At 35.9% G+C, this 23,768-nt stretch overlaps 1 protein-coding gene across 2 annotated transcripts in view; it reads right to left on the reverse strand.

Moving 5' to 3' along the window:
• Window positions 1–23,768, reverse strand: part of IPO11 (importin 11) — a 196,323-nt gene that overhangs the window by 141,611 nt on the left and 30,944 nt on the right. For both annotated transcript variants that reach the window (XM_061129709.1, XM_061129710.1), the window contains exons 4-8: window positions 19,980–20,052; window positions 17,277–17,480; window positions 9,493–9,625; window positions 4,755–4,813; window positions 705–753 (exon numbers count right to left, since the gene is read on the reverse strand). In XM_061129709.1, the coding sequence (XP_060985692.1) occupies window positions 705–753; window positions 4,755–4,813; window positions 9,493–9,625; window positions 17,277–17,480; window positions 19,980–20,052 (518 nt within the window). The remainder of the gene's footprint in view (window positions 1–704; window positions 754–4,754; window positions 4,814–9,492; window positions 9,626–17,276; window positions 17,481–19,979; window positions 20,053–23,768) is intronic.

Raw genomic sequence — 23,768 nt, forward strand, 5'->3', positions numbered from 1 at the left:
TAAGGTATATTCTCAGGGTACTAAGTCTCCAGACACACTCGCACATAAAAAACACACACATACATGTTATACATATGTGTGTGCAAGAATGTACATATATGTGTGTATCCTGTGTGGTGTGTGTGCATTCTAAGAAAAGGTGCTTATAATCATAGGGAAGAGAAAAGGATAACAGATCACCAGCATAATACAACACAAACGTAAATAGTAAATTCTTCCATATGGGGTAGCAGATTCTAGAAAGGGTTCTACAGGTACGTCAGTAATGGTTAGCAGACCAGGTATTTACACAGTGAAAGTACCGTTTAAGGATATTTATATCAAACAGATAAACTTAATATACTAAAAGAAACAGAATCAACAAAATGTCTAAACAGCGTTTGGTATAGGGCCTACACTCAATGATGATTTGCTCAACATACTACTGTTGTGGGTGTCTGCAGGGAACAGAGTAGTAACAGCAGAAATGGAGAAGACGGAATTGATACAAAATATATTTTTTTAGAAAAAGGCTTCTTCAATACTTACAACAAGACAGGTATATGAAGACAAAGCTGAGCTTCCAATTTAATTTTAGATAATTAATTATCAATATATAAGATTTCAGCCCCCTGAGATTTGCATGTGCCAAACAGAAGCTACTAATGAATAAGGATTCTATAGTAAAAACTACTATCATGGGAGTACTTTATGGGAGTACTTACTGCATTCCAAAAATTGTTTTAAACGTTCAAATATTCCATGTAAAAAACCCTAGAAAAGAAAAAGATTTTTGAAGGGTTTCAATTTAATCTGTTGTAAGAATTTACCATACACTTTCTCAGGGAAACTAAAATATACCTATCATATCATATTAAAAAGTTAAAATTAGATAAAGTAAAAATCATTCTATTACTATAATAATGCCTCCAATCTTCCACAAGAAAATAATAGTATTTCATCTCCTCAGTGTCTCACTTCAGTAACCTAAATCACTTTGCAATAAATAAAAAATTATTTATTAAGTATTCTATTTCACTAAATATCCTCTATTCCTCTTACTGTTTTATTTTTTTCCATAGGCCTTATAACCCCCTGACATAATTAGTCTCCTCCACCTAAAATGTCAGATTCTTAAGATTCAAGAACTTTGCCTGTTTGCTTTGCTCTATCCCAGAATCCAGAAATGGTATTTAGCAATAATCAGTATTCCTAATATGAATAAATGGTATCAACTATTTGTGGCAGAGGTTTTCAATCTCAAGCATTAAATCACATTAGCCTTCAGAGACCAGAGAAGGCAAGAATCACCATTTACCATATGGGTCCAAAACACCTTTTACTATATTTTTTTAAGACATGTTATGAAAACTTTGCAGAAATAAATATAAAGGGGTACTGAAAAAAAATACTTTATTAAAATTTTTAAGAATTTAAATATCACAGACTTTTTGTATCAATAAATTTTGGTGTATAAACATCATAAAAGATGTCACATGTCCTTTTAGCAAATGAGATGATCCAGGTTTTTGTCACAAAATACTATACACTTTCCTGATGAATGACTGACTAGAACAGAATGTTGTTATTTCTTCTTTGAAATACAGAGACATATTGCTCACTCATCAATTCTTGAGTTTGAGCCAATTCACCTAGGATGTCATCACCTGAAGTCACAGAGGCTAAAACATCACTTAGACAGTTTCACTATCATCACTGGGGTCTAGGGGGCTGCTACCAGTCTCTTAAACAGTATCCATCTTCAGATTCATGTAAAAATCATGAAACATTTTCCTCTGTCAATTTTCATCTCTCAGTCATTTTGAGCAGAAAATGAAAAACTGAATTATCAGCTATGTTAAATGAAAGCTAATAGCAAAGAGATAGTGTTTGTGGTCTTCTTTTATACCTTCCCGAAAGATGACGCAACACATTAGATAACATAGTAAGAAAACCTCAGGACAACAACCAGTTTCACTACTGCTTCATCCTCCGGCTATCTCGTCATTCTCTCATTTTCATACTACTTCAATCTTTTTAAAACACAGTTGAGAATAAATTATATGCAATGATAATTAACAATAAAGTAATTTCTAGGATGATGAAATAGCAGAATTTTCAATATAGGAAAAATAAAATCACCAAGATCCCATACACATGTTAAATTTATACAGAAGCTCAATGCAATGGTCCCATACAGTAGCTACAAGACAGAAGGAATTTTATTCTACTTTCTTTTAAACAAAATTAGTGCATCAGTCAGGGTTTTCTAAAGAGAACAGAAACTTATGAAGGACATCAATTTTAGTAAGTTCATCAAGAGGATCAGGAATTTATAGAATTGGGACAACTGACTAATCCAAATAAACCAAGTAACTTGACTAATGTTATATAATAATAAGAACCTCTTAAAATAACCATCAAATGGCAATTTACAGAACAGTTTAATTAGTTGCTGAACTCATTTCAAAAATCATTCTCTCTCATAATCCTCACAACATCCAATGGGATATGTACTGTTATTTCATCATCATATTGCAAAAAAAGGAAACTCGGTACCAAGGAAGATACTCTGAGGCCATGTTATCATGAAAAGACCAAGCCAAGATTCAAAGCCAAATCTGCCTGCCTCCAGAAACCCAAATCTCACCACTAGTATATAGTACTTCTTAAGTATCATTTACACTCCATCTTATATTTAAGATCTTTATGCTATTTGAAATGTTGTCCATAATTTGTTAAAATTCTATTCTTACTTACAACTAATCAATAATACCACAATACAGCAGGTATAACTGAACAGGAGCTGACATACAGCTTCTGAGACAAAAGAAAGACTCAAGGAAAAGCCAAAGGCTCACAAAATATGGAGAGTATCCATTGACAACTGTTATTCTAATTTATAGAAATGTGATTCATATCAGTTTATTTACACTGAGAAAAAACTGATAAACATATTCAATATTTTAATTTTATGATACTCAGAATATTATATATAATTACTGAGTCTTCTGATATATTTCTACCATATCACACAGTCATTCACTTAAATAACTACTGAGCATTTTTATACAGCAGATATTATCCCAAGCTCTGGAGTGAAGAATGAACAAAAGTCTCTGCATTCATCGAACTTACATTTCTCATGAGGGCACTGAGGGAGCTGTCAAACTGGTTTCTAGAAAATGGTTTTTGATAGCATGGCAATAAATGTAAATATTGGATTGGCCAAAAGCTGTTATAGAAAAACAGGAACGAACTTTCTGGCCAACCAAAATATTTAGATCTATCAGTATTGAAAACTGGGGTTGGTTTTCATATATCTTCAGGTAATTTGGTAACATACATGAGCATCAAATATGTGGATATACTTTAACCTAACGTTTCCATTTCTAGGAATTTATCCTAGAGATCACTAGAAAAGTACACAATGACATATGCACCCAAATGTTCGTTTTAATATTATTTCTCAACAATTAAAAACTGGAAACAAACTACATGTCATCAAGAGATCACTGGGCAAGTAAATTACAGAAATTCTATGATTAATTTTATTATTTTTTTTAAATTGCATACCAATAGTAATTGTATTTAGCATAAAATCATCAAAAACATGATATATAACAATATTATTGACATGCGAAAAATATCCACAATGCACTAAGTTTAAGAAAAAGGAAGGAAGGAAACAACATATAGGTCTCATTCATATGAAACTGAGGAAGACAGACAGTATATCTGAAATAATATGTTTATGATATTATAAAGGAAACTTAGAACTGTTAGCATAGTAAGTTTTTAAATGATTTATTATTTTCTACTTCCTCTTCTGAGTTTTTTAACTTTAAAAAAACATGTAATATTTTAAAGAAAAAAACTGTATTCACATTAAAATGATGAATATTAGCAGTTTTTAATTCTTTTAACAATAGAACCATTACTTCAAGCAAAATCTTACAGAAATACAAACTAAAGTTCAAAAAAATAAAAGTGTGACTCTGATCAAATGTAAATGTAGTAGGACAAACCCAAAGAACCAATTAAATATACTTTTTCCAAGCTTCCTGTGCCGCCCCAAAGGCAATTCACAGAGTAACATTCTAGATGACCTAAACTCCCTGTGAAAGCCAAAATAGATTTGAACAAGTATGATACAATTCCATTTTGCTCAGGAATAAAATATATGCAGCTATACATTTTTGCATATAGAAAAAGCAGATGCCATGATATGAAAATGAGTATACTGCAAAGTTTTTTGGGCTTATCAATAGAGTTTTCCTCTCATATATATATTTTTATAATTGATTACAAAGAACAAATATAAATGTTATGATTCAAGAGAAAAATACCTCATTTTAAGTATATAAAAATAGACAAAGGAAAATACCAAGAATATAAATCAATCTACACTGACCCTAGTAATGTTATCATAGCATTCAAATTCCTAAGAGTTCACTTGATTTCAAATTCAAATAAACACTCTCAATGTACCATGGCATCTTGAGAACCATCCTAGTTCTAGTTCTTCCCTTTCACATAATAGTTGCTTTGATGTATTTTCTGTATGTCTGAAAACAGACCACAAGTCTACAAGTATAGTATAACATATACAGAATGGTAAAAAAAAAAAAGAAGAAGAAGAAGAAATTAGGTGGTCACTTAATAAAAAAACTTTTAAATGAATGCCAAGTAAAAAGAATAAGCTTTATAACATACAGAAAATGCCAGGCACTTTTCCAAAGTTACAAAAAAAATTAATGACTTCTTTTACTTACCATCACCTCCATATTCTTATGAGGTTCCACAAATCCATTAACAGTTAACTTACGCAGCACTGAAAAGTAAAATCAAGCTTTACTCATACCTTATTTTTTCATATTTTTCCCTATTAAAATCATAATCATAAAAGACTCAGAATCACAAAGCCTCATCAAGCTTGGATAAAGAAAGGTAATTCCTGGTCACTGGCTTGTTCCCAAGTGGGAAAGATGGAACTAAAGCCAAGTTATTGTGTCTCTAAAGCAGTGTTCTCACTTGTAAGTACTCATGTTTCTAAAGCCATATTGCAAATTTTAGTTCAATTTACATAATTATTAGTACTTCTCACTTGCAATGATACCTATAGGTTGAAGTTGAGAAGGTTACTTCTATTCCATAAAGTATGACTCAACAGTAATGAAAAAGCTTCATTTGGTTTTAAAGTACATTAATGAAAATACAGTATCTCCAAAAGGGATATAAAGATTAAACTCTATTCCAAATCTGGAATAGACTACAGTGCTCAATTACAAGCATCACATTTTATGAGTAAACTGATATACATGGGAAGATAAGCAGAATAACAGATTTGAAGTCAGATCTAGACTTAGAAATCCTAGCTCGTGTCTAAAACTATATTATTTGGGGCATACCTCATTATATTTTACACTCCTTGTTTATAAAATGTGGTTACACAGATAATAAAGAAGATGTGATATATATGGAATACTATTCAGACATGAAGAATAATGACATTTAGCCATTTGCAACAATATGGATAGACCTGGAAGGTATTATGCTTAGTGAAATAAGGAGACAGAAAAAGACAAATACTGTATATTATCACTTAATATGTACAATATGAAAAATAAACAAATCAGGGAATACAACAAAAAAGAAACTCAGAAATACAAACTAGTGATTGCCAGTGGGGAAAGAAAAGGGGGTAGGGACAATAGGGCTAGGGGATTAAGAGGAACAAACTATTATATATGAAATAAGTTACAAGAATATATTATACAGAATAGGAAATATAGGCCATATTGCATAACATCCTCAAATGGAATATAAACTATAAAAATTTTGAATCACTATGTTGAATAGCTGAAACAAATACTGTAAATCAACTATAAAAAAAATTTAAGGTGGTTATAAATCCTATTTCATAGGGTTAACAAAGGATTCAATAGTACAACACATGCAAAACACCTAGCAGAATTTAGTAATAACCAGCATGATAGCAGCATCAGACTATCACTTTATACTATCAAATTTAAAGTCACTTCACTTTAAGAAAACAACTTTATAAATCACATTGCTTTCTATATAACTCAAGAGTTAGTGTTCATGAGGTGAAGTGTAAAGGCAATGTAACCCACACACCTACAGTCAATTAATCTTCAAAGAAGGCAAGAATATACACTGAAGAAAGGACAGTCTCTTTAACAAGTCGTGTTGGGAAAGCTGGACAGCTGCACATAAATCAATGAAGCTAGAATACTCTCTTATACCATGCACAAAAATAAACTCAAAATAGCTCAGAGACTTAAACAGACAACACCATAAAACTCCCAGAAGAGAACATAGGCAAAATATTCTTTGACATAAACCATACCAATGTTTTCTTAGGTCAGTCTCCTAAGGCCATAGAAATAAAAGCAAAAATCAATTAATGGGACCTAATCAAACTTACAAGCTTTTGCACAGCAAAGAAAACCATAAACAAGATGAAAAGGCAACCTACAGACAAGGAGAAAATGTTCGCAAATGGTGCAACTAATTAGGGCTTAATTTCCAAAATATACAAACAACTCTTATAACTCATATATAACTCAAAAACAAAAACAAACAACCCAATCAAAAAATGGGCAGAAGACCTAAATAAACAGATGTGCCAATAGGCACATGAACAAAAGATGCTCAACATCACTAATTATTAGAGAAATGAAAATCATAACTACAATAAGGTACCACAGCAGTCAGAATGGCCATGATGAAAAAGCCTACACATAATAAATGCTAGAGAAGGTGTGGAGAAGAGGGAACCCTCACACACTGTTGGTGGTAATATAAACTGGTACAGTCACTATGGAGAACAATATGGAGGGTCCTTAAAAAACGAGAGTTGCCATATGATCCAGCAATCCCATTCCTGGGCATATAGCTAGAGGAAACTCTAATTCAAAAAGATACATGTGCCACAATGTTCATAGCAGCACTATTTACAATAGCCAAAACATGGAATCAACCTTCAGGATAGATTATAGTTAGGGTTATATCCATTTATGTCCACCAATAGGAAAACGGAGAAAGACACGTGTGTGTGTGTGTGTACATACACATACACATATACATACATACAGTGCACACACACATATACACACATACAATGGAATACTACTCAGCCATAAAAAGAATGAAATAACGCCATTGGCAGCAACATGGATGGACCTAGACTCTATCAGACTAAGTGAGGTCAGAAAGAGAAAGACAAATACCATGTGATACCACTTTGTATGTAGAATCTAAAATATGACACAAATGAACTTATTTACAAAACAGAAACGATTCACAGATACAGAAAACACACTTATAGTTACCAAGGGAAAAGGACTTGGAGGGAGGATAAATTAGGCATTTTGGATTAGCAGATAAAAGCTACTATATATAAAACAGATAAACAATAAGGTTCTACTGTATAAAACAGGGAACTATATTCAATATAATAAATCGTAATGGAAAATATATAAAAATAATACACATATATAACTGAGTCACTCTGCTGTACACCAGAAACTAATACATTATAAATCTATATTTTAATTTAAAAAATAATGAAAAGCAGTGTATTAAAATTAAATTTATAATGCAAATGTCTATATACCTTTGGTTTCATACTATCAATTGCATACAACTCAAGTTACTGTATCATAACAGGAAAGAATAGGGTTTAAGGAGAATCCCTTATTCTGGACAAGATCTATTCCATCACAGGACCTCGGACTACACTATCTGGGACAGTCTTTTCTTTCTCCTTTTATCACCCAGTCAACTTCCGTTTATCCTTTATGCTTTTGGTTCAAATATTACTTTCTCAGGGAAGTCTTTTCTGACCATATTATCAATCATCATAACATTGTAAAGCCCTATCACAGATGTCATTTTACATGTATTTGCACCATCATTTTATTATGTCTGTCTCCTCGGTGCCAAGCACCTACCTATAAATATGGTGAATGAAATAATAAACACAGTCATATCTAAAAGATACTAAACATGCACAGGTATAAAGGCAAAGATGACATGTGACAAAAGCTCTAGTCCTAAGTACATTTAAGTCATGAAAGGATAGACATTTATACCTGGACAGACGAGTATTTTAAAGTAAAGTGCTATGAGATTTCCCCAGGTCAGGATGCCTTAGAAATGCAAATGAGTACCTAAGACCTTGAGATGCTGAGGTGCTGAAAAGCTTAGAGCATGCTAATATAGATTAGTATGGCAACATTTGTGTCAGGAGCTAGACTTTGAAGTCAGACAAGAAAACTCTACAATCAAAAGGATTCATGAAAAATTCCTTAATCATTAAACACACTACTTATATACCACTTTGTTTATCTTTGGAGTTCTCTTGTGGCTCAGCTGGTAAAGAATCCGCCTGCAGTGCGGGAGACCTGGGGTCAATCCCTGCGTTGGGAAGATCTCCTGGAGAAGGGAAAGGCTACCCACCCCAGTATTCTGGCCTGGAGAATTCCATGGACACAACTGACCAACTTTCACTTGTGTGAGTTAACATTTCTAAGGCCTTTTCATTGTTTCCTCCCTGATTTTGACAAAACCATCTCATTCACTTGTAAAACCACCTGTACAACGGATTGGATTTTACATATCAACAGTCCTTTAAAATGATTCACGTTTGTCCACAAGGTTCATCAAAATGTGTTGACAGTTTGGGGTTTGTGCATCCACTGTCTGCTTAATACAAGTGAGGCACTAAAGTAGTGTACTTTACTTTAGTAAAGGCACTGTAAGGTACTAGGGTGCGTATGATAAAAGAGCTTACAAATAAAACAGAGAATGCAAAATGAGCTGTAGTAAGAAAAATAAAGCCGCTTGAGTTTAAACTAAGAAACACAAAAGAGTCTCAAGCAACCAGAACAGAAGAAAGACAAAGAATGAAATGATGGTGAATGTTAGAAAGGAAAGGAACCTTAGAATGAATACATGCATCAAGATAAGCTCAGCTCAGGGAAGTGAAAGAGATTTATGAGAGGGGGATGCCCATAAGCAAAGCATCAGAAAACACAGGCCAACATAGCAACCCAACAAGCAGCTTCTAAAATCTAAGTACAAACAAGAAAGATGAGTTCTCAGGGAAGAAAGCTGGGAGACAGAGCTCAACTAAGCCTTGAGGACAGTTTAGGAAAGCTGGCATGAATGGCAGTAGCCCAGAATGAGAAATGAAGCAAAAAAGAAGTGCGAGTGTTTGAAAGGTATGTATTCAGAACCATGGCCAGTAATGTGAATGTAACTTAAAACTAACCATTTGAACTATGTGTACTCTCATGGATTTGACAAAGTAGAAGAGCTACTCTTACAAAAGAAAAACACAAGAGCCCTTGTCTCTGAGAGAAATATTAACCCTTTATTCTTCTACTAGTGCAACTGGAAACAGAAAATCCATAGAGAGGAACTGTTTGGCCACTATTCTGAGGTATGCTGTTTCAAAAATAAACATGTCAAGCTTAATAGTACCTTTCAAGGATAGTAGAGTTCGTTCAAGTGAACTTAGAACTGCAGCTTCATTGCCAGAAGAAACTTGTTGAAGGAATGTGTCTGTGTGGTGATTCCACAGAGAGCAGGCAAAACTATAAATTCCAGAAGCTAACTGCAAAGATATCAACAAATTTGTTCACAATATTATTACAGATTTCACTAATCATTAGACCTACATAGTAATACATTTTCAGTGAAATTCAAAATAGTCAAGAATCACTTATGGCAACACGTCTAACTCTTTTAGTCACAATGCCCAGCAGTAAGTAGTTTTTACATTTGCTGCCACTATAAACACAAACACACACACACGCCACCCCCCCAAATATTATTAGCTTCTTGAAATGTTACTTAGCCTAATGCCTGCACTGCAGTTTGATATTTCCAATCCTTACTCTTTTATTTTCTTCCACTATTATTAACAGTTTTAACACTTGGCTTTAAAAACACTTGACTTATGGACTATCACTGAGTTTACCAGATAAATCAATATACTAAGAAATATAAAGGATTTAAATTTCTGTGTTCTGCCAATTCTACCCACCTGGTTTGGAGTATTTAAAGCCAAGAACATATTAATACATACCAGTATTTAAAATCCTGACTCAAAATGAGAACCACACTCCCAGCGGTATTTTCAAGCTTTTTCCAGGAAGTCTATAAGAGCAATCCACCTCAGACTACATGGCCATTTGCTTTAAATAAAAATTTAGTGAAAGTGCATCTGATCATTAGCACACTTCAGAATGATTTTTTCTTACATGAGATATGTCATTCCAACTAATGAAACTATTTGTAATAAGATCAGGCATCAGAAACCAGTCAAAAATGCAATCCTGTAAATATGACATTTCTGTGATAAAGTCAAATTCCACTTTTATTATTTTAATGCAGTAATTTTAAAAGCCTAGGCTTCCAGATACAGAGAAACACCTTCACCATATCCCTTGAAACTTTGCACATATCTACGGCGTAAACCTCAGCTAATGAGTACGGGCAGAACATCCTGTAACCCTCCTGGAACACAACAGGATGAAAGGCTTATAAGCAACTGCTAGAACACCATCTCCTGCTCACCCCCCTATCTCCTCTGTTAGACAGTTTCTCATGGCTTCCGGGTTCTGATAAGGTATAAGGTATCCTATCCCACCCCTAAACTCTCCCCCAGAACAGAACTGCAGATATAAAACCACTTGGTTACAATCTAGAATTGGCTTCTCAGCAAAGCAGCATCCCACAACTTGAACTGGAGTCATCCAACCCCTATTGCTTTGGTCACTGTTTTTAGCGTGAAGGCACACAGCATTTGTGACAAAAATCAAGAAAGAAACAGTAGTATGAAAAAACTCTAATATTTCTCCTTTGTTTCACATTCCAGTTCTGGAGCTAAGCACCTACTTTAAGCAGTAGTCAGCTGTTACAGTCCCAATTCCTAACTCTTTTTATCTAGCCTACAAAAGGGCTCTGCACAAACAGAGATGATTAGAATGAAGAAGCAATATAACACTATGCTCTCAGCCCAAGGGTGAAAGGTGGAAAAACAAAGAAGGAAGAAACCACAAGAATTTGGGAAGGAATACTATTAACTATCTTGTAAACACAAGTCTTTCATGGGTTTTTATCTGCTCCAAAAAATACAAACTGATATATGCTCACAGAAGGCTTATCTGGAAAAGAGAAAATAATAGATGACAAATAGAAAGGATTAAAATATTTCTATAATTTTTCCAAGAAAATATAGAGGGGTAGGGACTATTCAGTTAGACAATAAAAAAATAAGCTATTCAATAAAACATTTTAGGTGTTGGTTCATGAAAATCCCAAATACTTGCATTTTTCTTTTTCTTAACCAGAAGAAACAGTGCCACCCACTGACTGCTTAGTAGCTTCTTAAGTCTGTGAGAAACACACAGAATTGATTCCTTGAGTATCAAAAACAAAACATTATGGGAAATTTTATTTTAGTATTTTAGATATTCTTAAACTTTTCAGCTTCAGGACTAATTTTCCCCCCCAAAAAAATGAGCACCAAAAAATGTTTAAATCAAAGTCTTGTAATTCATCACTAATAGTGGGGCAATAAAAATTATCCATAAGCTGGAGCTCTCAAAACTTGCTTAACCTAACTCTACTCAACAAGATAATTAACATGTCAATGGTGCGCGCGCACACACACACACACACACACACAAAGAATGAATACTATTCTAACTTTAAAGACATTTAAGAAACATGACCAAATGTGATGTACCAACAATATTCATTTTTCTGGCTCAAACACACCACTTGTAATAATGTACTTAAGAACAATGTAGAAAATTGGCTAGAAATATTTAATCATATACAACATCTCGACAGGATGAAATGGCTGGATGGCATCACTGACTCAATGGACATGAGTTTGAACAAGCTCTGGGAGATGGTGAGGGACAGGGAAGCCTGGTGTGCAAAAGTCCATGGGGTGGCAGAGTTGGACACAACTGAGCAACTGAAAAACATTATATCATACTAGATTACTGTTTTTATGTGTGTTATATGATAAAAGTTAAATGATTACATATGCTAAGGTAATCAGATTAGGCCCAAGATGAAGTCACTCATGCTAAGTCCCAAGGCAGCAAACCAAAACTTAGAACTAGGTTCTGGGCTCAGCTCTCCCAGAAAAGGCAGGTCTAGGTCAACCAATCAGTGCCTGCCTGCTCAACACAAGTTACCTGACCCATCTCTAAGATTCCTCAAGACCTCTAAACCTAGTAACAGTCATAAGGCTGTCCTTAGTTACTGATGCCTAGACAATGCTCTCAGGTATAAAGAGTATGAACTCAATGTGAGGGAGGAGGAGGTGAAAACACCCTCCTCTCTATTTGTGATCCTACTTTGCTCACAGCTGCAGTTCAGGCATCCGATAGTGACTAGCAGAGTAGCAACTCACATATTTGTCAAATGGATACAAAGATAGGGAAAAAGCAAAGTTTAACTCAGCAATGCTTTAAAAGTCCCCTTTCCGAGGATCCAGACAAGAGTTCTTATGAATCATACAGAAAGGATAAACACCATACTATACTCAAAATCTCCTGTTCTGTTTAGTGCATAGTTCTTTTTTTTTTTTTTTTTTTAATCAAGCTAGTCATCTTGAGTCTTTCCTTGATTAAAGCTTCCACCAAAAGGTTCCTCTTTCCCTCATATTTATATAAGCCTAGATACAGACACACATACACACAGATACACAGACACACACACATACACACACTCTCTCTCTCTCTCTCAAATCCCCACACAGGTTCATAGCAGAAATGACTCTATGGATTATAGGAGTCATTCTTTAAATAATGTGTTTAAAAGGCAATCTGAAATTAGGCAAAGCAAGAGACAAGACCTAGAAACAGCACTGAGAATCATCCAAAACTGAAAATGATGAATTTAACCTACTTGATGATTTGCTTATAAACACACATTAATGTTTTAAATAAATTTCACTATTCTGTAAATTTCCCGAAGGTTTGAACTATACAGTGTAAGTGGCACCTTGGCATTCTCAAATTCAACACTCAAAACTTCAACCATTTGCGAACTTTCCCTCAGAACCAAACATGAAATTATAAATTTATAAGAAATAAGGATGAAAATTTCTTTTATGAGGCTGAGTTAGCTATCTTATGCCAATCAGCCCATCTCAAAGTAGCTATGTGGATCTCTTTGGTTAGTTTATTCATAAAACAGTAACTCATCAGGAAGACTATTCAGTAGTATTGTAATCTGACTTCACCTTGCCACAGTTTTCTCTTATCCTCATCATGCAAATATATATGCTATTAGTGGGAACACTATTCATCATAAATCCTTCAGTTTTTTAATTTTTGCTGAATTTTAGCTTTGACTATAACAACAATGTAATACAGTATGGCAGATTTTAACAAGTTACTAAATGACCTTTGAAGATTTGTGTCTTATGATTTTTCCCATGAATGTCAAGAGATGACTATTCGTGTCTTTCATCTTCTTCAGTACTGTACATACCTCAGTAGGCAATCTGTTGACTCACTCTCGAGGGGAAGTAAGAATTTAATATTAATTCCTAATGTCCAAACTTAAAAAATTCAAAATAAAAACTGGTTATGGAATATGTCCTTTTTTGAGATTCATACTCTAAATAGTATTGGGTAAAATGACATATCAAGATTTGCTCCAGCAAATAGGAAAAGTAAATGTGGCAACACCTTAAGAACTGGTAAATATCAGTGAAAAATATATGGAGGTTGTTGAATTGTTTTCTCAACTAGAGTTTATTTGAAATGTTCTTAAGTAAGAAAAACCAGTATTTAACTGATTATATGCCAAAATTGCACAGCAAAGTATCTAATAAAGTCAGGTCAAGAACTTAACTGCCAAGAAAATAGTGAAAAAGAAAAAATTAAAACTAAATGTACAAAGGTCTTGGCTTCTAGAAAAAAAAGCAATTAAAAACACAAAATCAATATTTAAATTACACTATAACTAAAATTTCCATCTCAAACTTTAATGGTATTTATAAAGATTTGCTTGGAATAATAAAGATTATAAATTCATAGAATCACACAGCTTTGTAATTAAAAGATAATTTTAAAGAATCATAAAGTATAAATACCTTGCTCAAAATTCCAAAACTGCTCAGTACAAAGAAATACTCTTGACTAGAAGCCAGGTCTTCTCATAATTGTTAACCCATACTGCTAAACACAACTGAAATATACTTGCTTTCAAAATATTTCTTCTTCTATTTTTTAAATTTGAATTACTTCACTAACCATAGCACATACCTTTGTGGGTTACACATCACATCTATAAGATATTAGTTGGTTAATACATTTACAAGTATATTAGAATTACTATCTGTAACCTAAATTTCCTGGCTTTCAAAGACTAAATTTAGATTTTAACTGTACTTAATGTCAACTTTTTTATATTCAGGTTTGTATGAAAAGCATATAATTTTCTAGAAAATGAATCCCCTTTGTGTCAAATCAGCTCAATTTTGTTACTGTAAACAGCTACTACTATTGATTTTGTTATCTGTCACCCCTAAAAAGAACTTAACTTATTTTAACATGGAAAGAAAACACGCTGGGAAAAAAAATTGCTGGGACAGGTGAAGCAGTAGGGAGGGGTATTAAATGCACCATGAACTACTTTGTCATACCAAGTAGCTCAACTATGACTTTACACTTCTTTATGTGGGAAACTAAAAAAAAATCACTGCAGACAGTGATTGCAGCCATGAAATTACAGACGCTTACTCCTTGGAAGGAAAGTTATGACCAACCTAGACAGCATATTAAAAAGCAGAGACATTGCACTGCCAGCAAAGGTCCGTCTAGTCAAGGCTATGGTTTTTCCAGTGGTCATGTATGGATGTGAGAGTTGGATTATGAAGAAAGCTGAGTGCTGAAAAATTGATGCCTTTGAACTGTGGTGTTGGAGAAGACTCTTGAGAGTCCCTTGGACTGCAAGGAGATCCAACCAGTCCATCCGAAAGCAGATCAGTCCTGGGTGTTAATTGGAAGGACTGATGCTGAAGCTGAAACTCCAATACTTTGGCCTGCTCATGCAAAGAGTTGACTCATTGGAAAAGACCCTGATGCTGGGAGGGATTGGGGGCAGGAGGAGAAGGGGATGACAGAGGATGAGATGGCTGGATGGCATCACCAACTCGATGGACATGAGTTTGAGTAAACTCTAGGAGTTGGTGATGGACAGGGAGGCCTGGCGTGCTGTGATTCATGGGGTCGCAAAGAGTTGGACACAACTGAGTGACTGAACTTAACTGAACTGAATTTAGTACATAAAGACCATCTTAGCATTAAAGTAACCACATTATTAAAAAGATTTTCCCACACTTCAGAGTACCAAAATAGTTGGGCCGTTTAATTTACTAGCAAATTTGCTCTTTATAATAATATCTTCCTACATATGCTACCTTCAATAAACTATGCTTCTTGTTCCCCAACCCCATTAGACAAGATTTCCATCCTAGTCCCTACTGTGTTTCATGTTTCCAGGTTCAGCTACTCCATTCCAAAATAAAAGGTGCTACACTGAATTATTTTTTCCAGATATCTTGAGTTTAGTATATACTCCCCAACTCCTGCTTTTTGAAGTTCTATACCATAACATTTTGAAATCTAGAATGTATCTAAGAACAAATCTCTTCCTCTACTGTTTATTCACTTAACAGGTATTGTGCACCATCCACTCATGTGCATTCTTCTGGGCTAGACAGTAGGACTATAATAATAATTCTAACAATAACAGCTACAGTTCTCCCTCATAAAATTCAGTGTGGTGGATCTCAGAAAGGGTGAATCAACAATTAAAATGTAATTATAATGTAATGTACAGTGCAATAAATACTATGCTGGATGTAAGTACAAGATGCTAGGTAGACCTATATTTAATTCTATATAGAGAGGAAAGAGCCTCACACTACAAGAAAACCAAGCAAGAAAGTTGAAGTGGACAGGAAGCTAACCCAAACAAGTTTTACAGAATAAGGCTAATTTAGATATACTTTGTAGAGACAGAGTAGGCTAATACACATTATATTTGAAAACCAAGGCAATACATTAGGAGAGTACAACTTGAGAAAGCCAAACCAAGAAGTAAGACTTCCATAGAAGGGAACCCTTCAATAAAGAGTAATTATAACCCAGAATCTTACACACATTAAAACTTCTATATAAAAGTGAAGGGGACTAAGATGGGAATAAAAATGAGAAAAGTCAAGAAATTCACAGAAAGACTTGAGAAGATAAAATGTCCATTTCTTTAGTCCTTGTTAGGTATCAAGTAAAAGTGACAAGGATTTAAAATGAAACCTTTAACAGGAAGAATTTCTCTTAAATTCAGTATCCTCAGATAAACAGAAAATTGGCTATTCACACCTACTGGGTTAAAAGTAAAGAGGACATAATATGGTTCTGGTTTAAACTTTGGTGTCTTAAGAATCACCTGGGGAGCCTACTAAAAATTCAAATTCCTAAGTCATATCCTCAAAGTGAGGATTCCGAAGGTAAGCAAGGACACTGTTAAAAATACTTGGAGGGAATTCCTGTTGGTCCAGTGGTTAGGACTCCAGGCTCTCACTGCCAAGGGCCCATGTTCAATCCCTGGGTAAGAAACTAAAATCCACAAGCCACAGTGTGGCCAAAAACAAAACCTGGAGACTCCCACTGTTATCTGGCAGTTTAAAATGTTATGCTGAAAATACGAAAATCGCTATTCCGGTAGTTCAAAACAATGAAATACAAAAGCACCGAAGCAACTGAATGAAGGAAAGAAAGAGCTTTTTCAATGAATAGTGCTAAAACACTGACAGATGCCACAGGCTGTGTCAGACTGCTTCCTACATCCACCACTTACCCAGACAAGTCAATTTTAACTTCCTAAATCTCACCTCTGTATGCTCCTGAATGTTCTCTTTACCACTTCTTCATTTGAGAGCTTTATCATTGCATCTGAACACTACTTCAGTAGCCTCAAACCAGTCTTTCTGCCTTCAGACTGTTCTCCATTGATTAATCCCCATCATTGGCAACTAAGTGACCTTACTGGTCATATCACACACAATCCAGCTTAAAACCTTTCAGATGTTATCTATTATTATGACCCTTTTGAGGTCAATCAGGAAAAATTAATAATCCACCAGTAAGATATCTAGAGGAAAAATTACATTTTAATACAAGTAGCACAGTTTTCATTATCAAATTTAATTCCATTAAATCACTTACATCATAAAACAGTTTTCTATCAGCAGCTAGTCGTTTAGACGCCAGAGTCTTGGTAACATGATAGAAGGTAAGTAATGCTCTGTGTTGTCGAAGATCATCTTGGACTTTCACAGATTCTATAAGAGTGGGAATCAGTTCAGGCCACTGTCGAGGACAATCCAATCGAGCAACTTTTGCAATCAGCACGGCAATCTGAGTTGCAATCTAAAGGAAAAAAAATTAACTTTCAGAAATAAACATGAAATTAAAGCAACAGGTAAGGAATATGTTCACAGCTGAAAATTACCTTCTTAGTGAATCATACATTTAACAAAAATAAGTAAGATTTCACTGAACAAATGTTTAAGACAGTAGCTCTCAACATGTGGTCTATGGGACCTTGGGGGGCCTAGGATCTTTTCTATGAGGTCAACCCTTCTATAACTTCTAAAATAACATCACAACATAGTAAATACTAGATATATTTGAAATTCTAGACATTTTTTAAGTAGCCAGACAGTAAAAAGATATGCAAAAATGCAGAACAATGTTACTCTCTTCATTAAATATTTATTGTTTGGGGAAATAGCTACCGTTCACTATTTAAAATTACAGTTCACTTTTTAAAATTCAATCCATATTAATAAATAATATATTATAGGTTTATCATTTTTATTTCTAGTACAATAAACATCAACATATATAACTCTTCCATGTTTTATTTCAGCAGTATAAGGAAGTTCTAAGGATGTAAACTTTGAGAACCACTGATCTAAGAGTGGAAATGAATATCAATATTAGGTATTCACATAATGATATTTGTTCAGATCAGAGTTTCAAAATATTGGTTGACAGAAAACCTAAGCAATGGTTTACCCCTCAATTACCCAAGCCCCTCCCTGACAACCACCTCCTTCCCCACAGAGAGTAACTCTGTTCCTCTCCAACTTTCATCAATTCTCCTTAGCTGAGAAACTGCAAAAAAAAAAAAAAAAGAACTCAGATCATATAAGTAGGTTTAGATAAAACTACATTGGATACACCTCCTAATACAGTGTGCTTTAAGAGTCAAATGAAAAGAATCAAATGTAAGAAATAGTAACTTGGAAAATATAATTTTTGTATCATAAGCAAACTTATTTTATTCTTAAAAGAAAAATCTCACTAAAAGGGAAAGAAAAAATAAAATTATATAATCCACTATCTATCCCCCACAGAGTAGTAAGAAGTGAAAATGTGATGAAGGAAATAGACAAAATTCAGAAGTCTGGGCTTCCCTGGTGGTCTGCTGGTGGGGAATCTGACTGCCAATGCAGGGGAAATGGGTTCAATTCCCGGCCTGGGAAGATCCCACATGCTATGGAGCAACTAAGTCCATGCATCACAATTACTGAGCCAGTGCTCTAGAGCTCACGAGGCACAGCTACTGAGTCCTGCACGCCTAAAGCCCGGGCTCCGCAACGAGAGAAGCCACCTCACCAAGAAGCCCGCGAGAAGCCACCTCACTGAGAAGCCTATGAGAAGCCACCTCACCGGGAAGCCCGCGAGAAGCCACCTCACCGGGAAGCCCGCGAGAAGCCACCTCACCGAGAAGCCCGCGAGAAGCCACCTCACCGAGAAGCCTATGAGAAGCCACCTCACCGAGAAGCCTATGAGAAGCCACCTCACTGAGAAGCCTATGAGAAGCCACCTCACCCGGAAGCCCGCGAGAAGCCACCTCACCGAGAAGCCCGCGAGAAGCCACCTCACCGAGAAGCCCGCGAGAAGCCACCTCACCGAGAAGCCTATGAGAAGCCACCTCACCGGGAAGCCCGCGAGAAGCCACCTCACCGGGAAGCCCGCGAGAAGCCACCTCACCGGGAAGCCCGCGAGAAGCCACCTCACCGAGAAGCCTATGAGAAGCCACCTCACCGGGAAGCCCGCGAGAAGCCACCTCACCGGGAAGCCCGCGAGAAGCCACCTCACCGGGAAGCCCGCGAGAAGCCACCTCACCGAGAAGCCCGCGAGAAGCCACCTCACCGAGAAGCCCGCGAGAAGCCACCTCACCGAGAAGCCCGCGAGAAGCCACCTCACCGAGAAGCCCGCGAGAAGCCACCTCACCGGGAAGCCCGCGAGAAGCCACCTCACCGGGAAGCCCGCGAGAAGCCACCTCACCGGGAAGCCCGCGAGAAGCCACCTCACCGGGAAGCCCGCGAGAAGCCACCTCACCGAGAAGCCCGCGAGAAGCCACCTCACCGGGAAGCCCGCGAGAAGCCACCTCACCGGGAAGCCCGCGAGAAGCCACCTCACCGGGAAGCCCGCGAGAAGCCACCTCACCGGGAAGCCTGTGCACTGCAAAGAAAACCTAGCACAGCCAAAAATAAACAAACCAAATCTTTAAAAAAAAAATCAGAAGCCATCCTGTAATTGGGGGGGAATTATTTCAATAATTAATATACAGAGAGATAATTTCAATATTGGCTCCAAAACGGAGAAGTTAAAAAATATATAGGTGTATCTTCAAATGATTCTGAGTTTTAAATCAGTAAGAGCCAATCAAAATTCTTCACAGCTAGAATTGGATATCAAAATTTAAAAACCATCAGAGAAGTGTATATAAACATCACAAGTGAGCATTATTTAATAAAATTTTATTTTTAAAGCAAAGAACCAAAGTTAGTTTGGAGAAGAAGGAAAAAAACCAAGGGAAAGGGAAGGAGAGTTGGCACTCATTTTCTCACTAACCTGGTTTATCGGTTCATTGAAGTTGGTGATTAGTCCTGCACGCAAGGTAGATTTCTCCTCCTCTGAGAGAGCACTGTAAAAAGACATGTTTATTATGCAAGAGAACGCTGCAAAATAATGAATGCAGGTAAGCATGACAGAATTTTAACAATAAAAAGTCTTTCAAACAATGTGGCCCTGATTGTTCGGGTAATTAAACAGAATTATTTCCATTTCTTGTATACTGACACATCAGGTAATTCAAACTTCCTTCACAGCTGAATAAATAGGAAGCACAAAACAGTGCAAAAACTACTAGGAAATAAGACAAGTCTAGACTAAAGAAGGTGATATTCTGATGTCTGCTTCTACTTATATAAAAACAGCTGCTGACTAAAACCTTTAATGTCTGGCTTTAAAAAAAATCTATAAATAAATGCTAGTCTTACACTGACTTCTTTACAAAATTCTCTGTGGAAGAGAGGATCAGAAACAAGAGAATACTTGGTATGGAAAACTTGTTAAATCAAGCAGCTTAAAATCTTTCAGGGACCTCCCTGGTAGCCCAGTGTATAAGGCTCTGGGCTCCCAAAGCAGGGGCCTGAGTTCGATCCTTGGTGGAACTAAGATGCCAGAGTTCGCAACTGAGTCCATGTGCTCTAGAGCCCGCGGTCTGAAACTAGAGAAGTCACGTCTTAAAAGGCTGAACATAACACTGATAATTTTGACTGCAAATGAGGGAGGCAACTAGACAGCAAAAGGACAGATATGGCAAATATTCACTGTATAAGACTGCGCATATTTTGAACTATATGAATGTTTTATTTTAAAATTAAATTTTAAACCCTTCATTTTAAGGTTTTCTATTCTGGCTATGATAAAGTAGCTGGTAGTGAATGAATCACTCCCCAAAAATTAGCTATATAAAAGTTGCATACAATTTTTTCTAATGTTTTAAGGCATCTGTTGAGTTGAAATGTGCCCCCCTACTCCACCAAAAGGTTATGTCCAAGTTCTAACCCCAAATACCTGTGAATGTGACCTTATTTGGAAGTAAGGGCTTTGCAGATGCAATCACACTAAAATGAGGTCATAATGGATTAGAGTAGGCCCTAGTCCAGTGATCGGTGCCATTTATAGGAAGAGAAAATTCTGAACACAGACACAGAAGAGACACCTGAAAATAAGGCTATGTGACAATGAAGACCAAGACTAGAGTTATATTTGAAGATTAATGTACCTCTCTTGGTAACTGATGAAAAAGTAGCACAAAATCAGTAATAATATAAAGGATTTGAATAACATAATTAACAAATTTGACCTAACTGATAAATATAATAAAACATTACAATCCACAACAGCAAACATACATGGTTTACAAATGCATACAGAACATTTACCAACATACCATATGTTGGGATCATAAAATAAGACAGCATAGTCCAAAGAATGAAATCATTAACAGAAAACAGAAAAAGTCCCACATGTTTGGAAATTACATGATATACTTCTAACTAACCCATGGGTCTAAAAAGAAATCAAAATTTTAAAATATTTTTGACTAAATGGTAATGAAAATACTACATATTGAGGCTTATGAAACTGAACTAAAGTCACAATTATAAAAAAAAGCCTTATGTTTTAAATGCATATAGAAGACAAACTGAAAACTACCTAAGCTTCCATTTAAAAAAGCTAGAAAAAGAACAGTCAAATTAAATTCAAAAAAGTAATTAAAAGTACATTAAGCCTGATAAAGTACAATACCTAAAGCAATGAGAGACAAATAGGTCAACAAGTCAAAGTAGAGAAATCCAAAAACAGACCCCTATATGTAAAGTGCCTGATAGGTTATAAGGGAATCACTGAAATGTGACAGGGAAAAAACACATGGAGCTGCCCTACTTCACATCTTTACCTTACACAGCAATGACAGACACACCATACACCAAAATCTGAAAAGCAAAACAAAGCTTCTAGCAGAAAACACATTTTCATGACGTTGTGTTGAGCAAAAACTTTGTAAACAGATCCCAAAAGAATGAATTACAACAAGAAAGGTAGCTAAACTGAACTTAAATTAAAACTGAGTTTCATCAAAAAAAAATACCAGTAAGAAAGTGAACAGGCAAGTCATGAAACAGGAGAAGATATTTTCAATATGTATATTCAACAAAGGACTTCTACCCAAATATATATAAAGTTCCATAAATCAATAAGATAGTTCCATTTTTTTAGATGTGCAAATGGCAGGTCCTTCACAAAAGAAGAGCTAATAAGGACGAGTCCGGTCAGTTTAGTTGTTCAATCGTATTCGACTCTTTCTGACCCCATGGATTGCAGCATGCCAGGTTTCCCTGTCCATCACCAACTCCAGGAGCTTGCTCAAACTCATGTCCATCAAGTCGGTGATGCCATCCAACCATCTCATCCTCTGTCGTCCCCTTCTCCTCCTGCCTTCAATCTTTCCAGCATCAGGGTCCCTTCCAATCAGTCAGTTCTTCACATCAGGTGGCCAAAGTATCGGAGCTTCAGCTTCAGCATCAGTCCTTCCAGTGAATATTCAGGACTGATTTCCTTTAGGATTGACTGGTTTGATCTCCTTAGCAGTTCAAGGGTCTCTCAAGAGTCTTCTCCAACACCACAGTCGAAAGCATCAATTCTTTGGCACTCAACTTTCTTTACAGTCCAACTCTCACATCCATACATGACTACTGGAAAAACCATAGCTTTAACTAGACGGACCTTTGTCAGCAAAGTAATGTCTCTGCTTTTTATAATGCTATCTTGGTTTGTTGTAGCTTTTCTTCCAAGGAGCAAGCATGTTTTAATTTCATGGCTACACTCACCATCTGCAGTGATTTTGGAACCCAAGAAAATAAAGTCTGTCACTGCTTCCATTGTTTCCTCATCCGTGTACCATGAAGTGATGGGACCAGATGCCATGATCTTTGTTTTTTGAATGCTGAGTTTTAAGACAGCTTTTTCACTTTCCTTTTCACTTTCATCAAGAGGCTCTTTAGTTCCTCTCCGCTTACTGCCATAAGGGTGGTGTCATCTGCATATCTGAGGTTATTGATATTTCTCCTTGCAATCTTGATTCCAGTTTGTGCTTCATCCAGCCCAGCATTCTGCATGATGTATTCTGCATATAAGTTCAATTAAGCAGGGTGACAGTATACAGCCTTGACATACTCCTTTCCCAATTTAGAACCAGTCCATTGTTCCATGTCCAGTTCTAACTGTTGCTTCTTGACCTGCATATAGTTTTCTCAGGAGGCAGGTAAGGTGGTCTGGTATTCCCATCTCTTTAAGGATTTTCCAGTTTGTTGTGATCCACAGAGTCAAAGGTTTTGGCGAAGTCAATAAAGCAAAAGTAGGTATTTTTCTGGAACTCTCTTGAGACTAGCAAGTATATGAAAAAAGTACTCATTGTCTATCAGGAAAATGCAGTAATTTCCAAGCACACCAGCATGACTAAAATGAAACAAACCAGACCAACTATGGTGAGAATGTGGAGCAAATGTCAACATTCATGCTACTGGTGGAAGGGCAAACTGGTAAAAATAGCTTACAAAACTAACTGATAGTATCTACTAAAGTTGAAAGCAAGAAAAATATTTCTGCTTCATTGAATATGCTAAAGCCTTTGACTGTGTGGATCACAACAAATTGTGGAAAATTCTTAGAGATGGGAATACCAGATGAGCATATGTGTCTTCTGAGAAATCTGTATGCAGTTCAAGAAGCAACAGCTAGAACTGGACATGGAACAATGGACTGGTTCAAAACCGGGAAAAGGAGTACATC

Source organism: Dama dama, chromosome 25, assembly GCF_033118175.1.
Source record: "Dama dama isolate Ldn47 chromosome 25, ASM3311817v1, whole genome shotgun sequence".
Classification (NCBI taxonomy): Eukaryota; Metazoa; Chordata; class Mammalia; order Artiodactyla; family Cervidae; genus Dama; species Dama dama.